The following is an 8,525-nucleotide window of genomic DNA, read 5'->3' as shown; positions in this document are numbered from 1 at the left end:
GTTCTGGAGTTGGGGAATGAACACAGAGTTCTGGAGTTGGGGAATGAACACAGAGTTCTGGAGTTGGGGGAGTGAACACAGAGTTCTGGAGTTGGGGAATGAACACAGAGTTCTGGAGTTGGGGAATGAACACAGAGTTCTGGAGTTGGGGGAGTGAACACAGAATTCTGGAGTTGGGGAGTGAACACAGAGTTCTGGAGTTGGGGAATGAACACCATTCTAGGGTTGGGCGTATTGTTGGGCTTGAGGAGGTCACAGAGATAGAAAGGTGGCGGGGGTGGGGGGGGGCTGGTGGGTGGTGGGGGTTCAGGGATTTGAACACAATAAAATATTTTAAAATGGAGGCATTGGTGGACCAATATAGTTCAGCGAGCACGCAGATTATGTGTGACTTCTTCTTCGGCAGCCCCTTGGGGTTGAGGGTGACTTGTGTCCACATTAAAAATGAGTTCTCAGGTGACTGAGGAGTCCAGTCTGTGACCTACAGTCTCTGTCACAGGTGGGCAGACAGTGGTTGGAGGAGGGGGTGCCCGGGGTGCCCAGGGTGCTCCATTCACTGTTGGCGCTTGTCTTCAGCTCTCGACGATGACACTTGAGGTGTTCAGCCAAAATGTAGCCATGCCCAAAGATGTGCAGGTAACATGGTAAATGTGGGGTTACAGGGATCGAGCAGGACGGGGTGGAGGGGGCGGAGAGCCTGGGTAAGAGGCACTATTGGAGAGTTGATGCAGATTCAATGGGCTGAAAAGCCTCCTGCTACATTGCAGAGACTTATGGTAAATGCGTGGGGTTACAGGGATAGGGAAGAGCGGGGGTGAGGGGGGAGGGAGGGGTGTTTGAGCCTGGGTAAGGTGCACTTTCGAAGAGTTGATGTAGACTTGATGTGCGTTACGGCCTTCTTCTGCACGTTAGGGATTCTATAAATGCAGAACAAGACAGGGCCAGAAAAGCATTGATGGACCGAAAGGCCTCCTTCCGCAATTGTAGGGATTGTATGATTGTTGGATGAGACGGGGCCAGAACAGAAGTGATGGGCCAAACAGCCACCTTCTGGAATTGTAGGGATTCTGATTGTTAGACAAAAGGGTCAGAACAGAATAGATGGGCCGAACGGCCTGCTTCTGCAATTGTAGGGATTCTATGATTGCTGGACAAGACGGGGCCAGAATAGAATTGATGGGCCGAACGTCCTGCTTCTGAAATTGTAGGGATTCTGATTGTTGGACAAAAGAGGGCCAGGCCAGAATTGACGGACCGAACAGCCTGCTTCTGCAATTGTGGGGATTCTATGATTGCTGGACCAAGACAGGGCCAGAAGAGAATTGTTGGGCCAGAATTGAATTGATGGGCCGAACGTCCTGCTTCTGACATTCTGATTCTGATTGTGAGACAAGAGAGGGTCAGAACGGAAATTGACGGGCCGAACGGCCTGCTTCTGTTGCCTCCCCACTCCCTCAATGAGTCCTGATTCTGGTTTGACTCTGTCACTGCTGCTCTGCTGTCACTGCTCCTTCTGGCCCGGGCTGCTGCTTGTCTTGTGAGCTTTGGCTGCATTCTCCCGCTGCCTTATCCGCCCTGTGCTCACTGGCTGCTGGGCTGCTGCTGTCTGATGCTCGCTGCTGATCTTCCTGCCGGCTGTGTGCGCCGGCTCCTGGCAGCACACACACACGCGTACTGCGGCCGCTTGCCGAGCAGCCAGGGTTCGCTGTGTTCTCACGACCTCTCGGCTCTCCCCGTGTCATGCGGGGGTTATTCAACCCTTGCCAAGAGCTCCGAGTACAAACTTGAAAATGCACTTTGGCCGCGAGGGAAGGACGCTGCCAACTTTATTTCTCTCTCTCCAGCTCTCTCTTAGAATCAGAAAAAAAAATAAGTGCTGGCGAAATGAACTTCAGAAACAAACTTTACTTTTGGAATAAAAACTTCGGCGAGTAAATTTTAGGATGAATCCACATCAGTTATTGCAAATTTACCTGCGATTTTCCTGAGAAAATGGACATTATTTTCCATTTAAATTTGTCATTTTTTGGGGGATCCCAGATGTAGGAAATCGAACTATAAAGTTTTCAGAGGCTGGGAAAGGTCCAAAAGTTGCTGTCTGCACAATGATGTATTTATTGGAGGTCACTCACTCGAGTTTTGTTTTACTTTTCCTTAGTTTCCAAAAGGGATTCACACATTAATTTTAAAAGTATATATTCGTTGTCTTTATTAAGTTGTAATTATTATTATTCCCCCTCCCCTCCCTCCCCAATAAAGGGGGAGGATATGCCAGTTTGCAGGGTTGCTGCACAGAGGGCTGAGTGAGTGACACCGGGCTGGCTGAGTGTTTGCCTGGTGTTCTGTAACAGGAGCCCGGGCCGCTGTAATTGAATACTCCTTGAAGGTAGACGCTGGCAGGGGGTCGGCACACGGCTCCCCTCACGCCGAAGTTGGCTGGGGCAATCCCAGCACAGGAGCGCCCGTCTCTGGTCACCCAGTGCAAGGGCCCACACTCGCTTACTGAGATCCCCTTGGAGGATATCGCGTTTACGTGCGACACAATGTGCTGGAGAAAAGGGCAGGTTAGATATATAAACAGTGACCACAGACCAAAACATGTGAATGATCTTCCCTTTTCTCATTTAAGAATTGGGATTTTAATACTTACATAGATCCGTGTCAGTTAAAATGTAACCATATGCAAAGATGTGTAGGTTAGGTGGATTGGCCATGCTAAATTGCCCCTAGTGTCCAAAGGTGTGCAGGTTGGGTGGATTGGCCATGGTAAATTGCCCCTTAGTGTCCCAAGATGTGCAGGTTAGGTGGGTTGGCCATGCTAAATTGCCCCTTAGAGTCCCAAGATGTGCAGGTTAGGTGGGTTGGCCATGCTAAATTGCCCCTTAGAGTCCCAAGATGTGCAGGTTAGGTGGGTTGGCCATGCTAAATTGCCCCTTTGTCTCCCAAGATGTGTAGGTTAGATGTGTTGGCCATGCTAAATTGCCCCTTCGTGTCCCAAGATGTGTCGGTTAGGTGGGTTGGCCATGCTAAATTGCCCCTTCGTCTCCCAAGATGTGTAGGTTAGGTAAGTTGGCCATGCTAAATTGCCCCTTAGTGTCCCATTCGGTTAGGTAAGTTGGCCATGCTAAATTGCCCCTTAGTGTCCCATTCGGTTAGGTAGGTTGGCCATGCTAAATTGCCCCTTAGTATGGCCTGGGTGGGATCGTAGTCGGTGCAGACTCGATCGGCCGAATGGCCTCCTTCTGCACTCTCGGGATTCTATGGAAGATCTCTAAGTTAGGGGGTTTGCCATGCTAAATTGCTCCTTAAATGTTCCAAGATGTGTCGGTTAGATGGAATGGCCATGCTAAATTGCTCCTTAGTGTCCCAAGATGTGTAGGTTAGGTGGAATGGCCATGCAAAATTGCCCCTTAGTGTCTGAAGATATGTAGGTTAGGTGGAATGGCAATGCTAAATTGCCCCTTAGTGTCCCAAGATGTGTAGGTTAGGTGAATGGCAATGCTAAATTGCCCCTTAGTGTCCCAAGCTGTGCAGTTTGTTTGGGTAAGCTATGTGAAATGTGTGGGGTTATGAGGATAGGGCCTGGGTAAAACATTCTGTCCAGTCAGTGCAGATGCAATGGGCCAAATGGCCTCTTTTGCACTACAGGGATTCTATGATAGAGACAGCTCTTTCTCTATCCTGCCTCCCCCCCTCCCCCTGTCTTAATCTATCGATTTGGAATATATCTGTGGCACCTCTAATCTATTCCCACCCAACGGAAGCGTTTGTTGCTTCTTATCTGTGGAAATTTTATCAAATGGAATTTTAGACAGTTCAATTGATCAACTTCCAAGATTCCCACAGTGTCATATTCATAAAGGTTAATAATTTCTGTATATTACTAGTGATGATGCAGACTTGTACTTACAGTAAGGTATGAGAAGCCATGCACTCATATAGATGGAGAATGGTGGCTAACTCAGAAGAGCACAACTACTTTTGGATAAGATCAAGCTTCAGGTCAAACACAAGATGGGGTGCTATGCGTTATCTGGTCAGCTTGGATCTTGTTTGTCTCTCTTGTGGGGACCATGAACTGGATTCAATTTGAATTTGGTTTTTGGAACAAGCAAGCAATGGATTTAGGTCCATTCTGAACATTGGCTTTGTAACTTTAAGGATGGAGTAATAAAAACAAGAATGCAACTTAATCTACAGTTTATTTATTCGTCACAAGTAGGCTTACATTAACACTGCAAGGAAGTTACTGTGAAAATCCCCTAGTCGCCACAGAGTTGCTGTTCGGGTACACTGAGGGAGAATTTAGCATGGCCAATGCACCTAACCAGCACATCTTTGGACTGTGGGAGGAAACCGGAGCACCCGGAGGAAACACACGCAGACACAGGGAGAACGTGCAAACTCTGCAGTGACCCAACTCCACATCAACACAGTGACCCAAGCCAGGAATACAGGTCTCTGGCGCTGTGAGGCAGCAGTGCTAACCACTGTGCCACCATGCCACCCCTATTAATTTATTAATAAGAGTGCAACTTGATCTATGGTAGACACCTTTGCACCATTTGTAATGACCATTTTGAAATATCTGCAATGTTTCTTTGACTGTATTGAAGTACCTCAGAGTGTAACATGTTGTGGAGACCTTGAATATATTATTGCACTTTTGCGTGATGGCCACTTTGAAATGTCTGGTGTCCTTTCAGATATTTTACGAAATAAGTATATATATTTGCAACAATAACCAAAAGAGGTTATCTTCCCATTTGCACTTGCTGTATTGTGGGGACTTGCCCGCCTTCCGCTGCCAGATTCTGTAGCTCTCTGGAAGTGCCCTTCAGTGTAGCAGTCTGCTGGGAGTTATTAACTTCGCCACGACATTCCCAGGCACATCAATGGAACTCACCGCTGCATTGCAGCCCGCTGCATACTTGATGAGACCTAAACCCCCTTTGAAACTTGGCTTTAATTACTTTTTATTCGGGGGGTGGGGGGGGGGGGGGGACAGAAAGATGATAAATTCCCCGCCTTTTCGTCGGCTATCTATTCTCTACAACAATGTTCAGACATTTCCCGCCTTTTACGATTTTCTGCATTCAGATACACCGCGTTGATGCAGGAAATAAGCCCCTTTGTCAAAAAGTGCCTGGCAGATGGCGCCGATTATCCTCAAAATTTATTGTAAATTCCCCCCCCCCCCCTCCCCTTTTCTCAACCAAGTTTCTATATTCCTTCCTCGGGACCCCCAAGAGAACAAGGCACGCTGCAAACAAAGCACTGCAACCTAGGATGGGGATAACTTTTATAAATGAATGAATTATCCTTTTTTTGAAATCTAGTGCGCGCTACTCGGAGCGGGAAGTTTAAAATTTTCAAGTTTAAAAGTTTAAACTCCCCCTCTCCTCCCATTCAAAAGCACCACCATCAAATTATGTAGGCTGGCCCCTTTAAAAAAATAATAGGCAGTAGGGTTAGAAAGGGCGACAGGTAAATGCTTATATAGAAAAAAGACGTTTTATTTTCTGTAAAGTCAAAAAAAATTTACAAAAAGACTTTGGTATATGGCACCCATATTAAAACAGGTTTCAAATCTTATTACAAGAACTCTTCTCCCCCCCAAAAACAGTATTTCAAAAACAGAATCAAGTATATTCTATTACGCCCACAATAAATAAGTCTCTTATAATGATAAGTACAAGTGTCCCCAACAATGGAACAGGTCAGGTTTTAAAAGTTCTTTGAAAGTTCTTTTTTTAAAAGTCTTTTCTACTTTCACCAAGGTCTCCAGACAGACTCAGTGTTGTCTGGCCCTGTGCTCACTCCCAGTGGGCTGTGGCTCTGAGATACTCCGGGGATGTTGGGCCCGAATGGCACCGAGGTCATTCCCTGGACGGGCGAGCTGTTCAGCTTGGAGCTGGGCGGCAAGGCGGGGGAGCTGACGGTCACCGGCAGGTTGGCATTGGCGTACAGGGGGATGACCGGTCCGGCGATCTGTCCGCCCGAGGAGGGAGAGCTGGAGGAGGAGGAGGAAGATGCGGCGAAGGGAGGGCTGGGGATCAGGAAGGCGAAGTGTCCGTCCGCCGCCGGCACCAGCTGGAAGCCCCCGTACACCTTGGGAGACACCGCCTCGGCCGGGCTCAACTTGCAGGGCAGACCCACCCCGCCGCTGGCCGGCAGCTGGACGTGGAGCGGCTGCCCCAGGTGAGCGCCTCCTGGCACCGGGGCAGGGTTGACCGGAGCTTGCGGGTAATTCAGGGCCACCATGTGGCCCAGGCAGCTGGACAAGTGGCTCAGGAGGCGGGTGCGGACATCAGTGTTCACCCCCTCGCAGGTGGAGAGGAAACGAGTTACTTCATTCATACATTCGTTAAATCCAGCTCTGTATTTGCCCAGGACCGTTGGATCTGCCGTTAAAGCTGCTGTGAGAGTAGGGGGGAAAAGACACAATTAGAATAATACAACCACAGAAAAATAATTCGAAAAAAACATTGAATGTTGTGAATTTCACATAACGTTGAGAGGGGGAGTAGGGATAATACATTCTCCTCTTTTACTCAGTACTCACCAGTCATCTGTACGCGTTGTAAATTTCGAAGGTGTTTCACTGTCATTTCAAGGATGTCCGCTTTCTCCAGCTTGGAATGTCTGGAACTCTGAAATACAAAGTTTTTTTAACAACATCAAGACCTGTCCTTAAAATACAAGACAAGATTTTCCCTAAAATGCAAGTTTTTAAAATATCAACACCTTTTCCTCAAAACATAAAGACAGAATTTTTAACAATATCAACACCGCCTCCTTAAAACATAAGCTAGAAAAAGTTTTAAAAACATCCCAGATCTGCCCCCTTTTCCTTAAAGCACCAGTTTTAAAAGCACTTTCTCCTTAACAAACCACAATCCTATTCCGAGAGGGGTTTCGCTGCTAACTTACATCTTTCTTCAACGCATCCAGGATCAAAGTCTTCAGTTGACTCAAGCTCTCGTTAATTCTCGCCCTGCGCCTTTTTTCCATGATAGGCTTGGAAGACTGTTTAGAAATAACAAAAAAAACCCACGATTAAACACTTTCCAAATAAAACACTGGACATCCCTCTAGTAGAAAGTGCTGTCCAAAAACTCCCATGGTGGGGGGAGTGGGAAGGAAATCTCCCTCCCCCCTGCCACTTCAAATTTAAATATAACATTAACATTTTTATTTCAATTTTAAGTCTTACCTTTTGTAAGACTTAAAATTGAAATAAAAATTTTACCTTTTGTAAGACTTAAAATTTTAAAAATAATAATTTAGTCACAAGTAGGCTTACATTAACACTGCAATTTAATTTAATCAATTAAAAATCTTAATTTTTAAGTCTTACCTTTCTGTTCTCGCTGGCGCTTTTGGGTTTATCCGGAGTCTGCGGGGAGTTGGCTGAAGAGCCCACGGTGGGGGAGATGGAAGATTTCTCCATGGTGTCAGCTGGCATGTTGAGCAACTTTTTGTTGGGAGGATGGCGAGGAGTTTGGGTATCCTGGAAATGGGCAGGGGGCAGTGCCTCCGGGAGGTGCTGCGAATGCTTGAGTGGCTTTGCAGCGAGGTGGATAACAGTCTTGTCTGTGCCCCCTGTTGCAGTGTTGCCAGTGCTGGGTTAATGTAGCAATGTGTGCTCACTGTAGCAATGCTGCTGGATGTAGCAATGTTGCGGTACTGTAGCAATGTGTGCTCACTGTGGCAATGCTGTAGCAATCTCTGCTCACTGTGGCAATGCTGCTGGATGTATGAAGCCGGCCTTTCCCGGGCACTTGTAGCAATTTATAAGCCGGCGGCCAATCGCAGCTCGTGTGAAACCCGCTCGAGATTCTTTCCCACACTCGCGCCAGCCAATGGCAGCGAACTGGCCCGCGGGGGCCCCCGGCCCGTCCCCGCGCTCCCATTGGCCGCGGCCCCCGCGAGCTGTCACTCACTCACGCGCTGGCCGGCCCCAGCACGCGGCACGCGAGCCCGCCCCTCCCCCCTGCCCCCCCCTCCTCCTCCCCGGGAGCAGCCAGCCCGCCTCTCTCTCCCCCCCTCCCCCCTCCCTGGGAGCAGCCAGCCCGCCCCTCCCCCCTGCCCCCCCCCCCTCCCCTTCCCTGGGAGCAGCCAGCCCGCCTCTCTCTCCCCCCCTCCCCGGGAGTCGCCAGCCCGAGCTGTCAATCATCCTCCCGGGCCCCGGGTAAATCACTGCTGACAGGTGACATCTGTCGGCGCGCGAGGCAGCCGCTGTCAGCCCCCTAAACAGCAAGCTGCAGCACGTGCCAAAGCGCTTTGCACAAGAGTTTATTCCCCCTCCCCTCCTTCCCTGCCCCTTTAACCATTTACTTGCAAAATCTTTTGGGCAGAAACAAAAATTGCTGGTTATCTTTTGCTATTAAAGTTAAAGTAAAGTTTATTTATTAGTCGCAAGTAAGGGCTTACATCAACATTGCAATGAAGTTACTGTGAAATTCCTCTCCCAGTTTGCTGTGAGTTATTTTATTCTTGCACTGCAAGTGAAAAACGCTTCT

General features: G+C 48.3%; 1 protein-coding gene across 2 annotated transcripts; it reads right to left on the bottom strand.

Annotated features, from left to right (window-relative positions):
- Window positions 1–4,191: 4,191 nt before the first annotated feature.
- Window positions 4,192–7,768, bottom strand: her9 (hairy-related 9). Of its 2 annotated transcripts, none has more exons than XM_078238739.1 (4): window positions 7,361–7,768; window positions 6,934–7,029; window positions 6,566–6,653; window positions 4,192–6,419 (listed from the first exon to the last, which is right to left on the bottom strand). In XM_078238739.1, exons 1-4 carry the CDS (start codon window positions 7,466–7,468, stop codon window positions 5,773–5,775), a joined length of 939 nt encoding a protein of 312 aa, XP_078094865.1. In that variant the 5' UTR covers window positions 7,469–7,768; the 3' UTR covers window positions 4,192–5,772. The 2 variants fall into 2 exon arrangements, with proteins under 2 accessions (XP_078094865.1, XP_078094866.1); XM_078238740.1 differs by having other exon boundaries at window positions 4,198–6,416.
- Between the last annotated feature and the right edge of the window lie 757 nt (window positions 7,769–8,525).

The sequence above is a fragment of the Mustelus asterias genome, chromosome 22 (genome assembly GCF_964213995.1).
Source record: "Mustelus asterias chromosome 22, sMusAst1.hap1.1, whole genome shotgun sequence".
NCBI classification, from domain to species: domain Eukaryota; kingdom Metazoa; phylum Chordata; class Chondrichthyes; order Carcharhiniformes; family Triakidae; genus Mustelus; species Mustelus asterias.
Note: the sequence above shows the minus strand (reverse complement) of the source record. Positions and strands in the feature narration are given on the sequence as shown.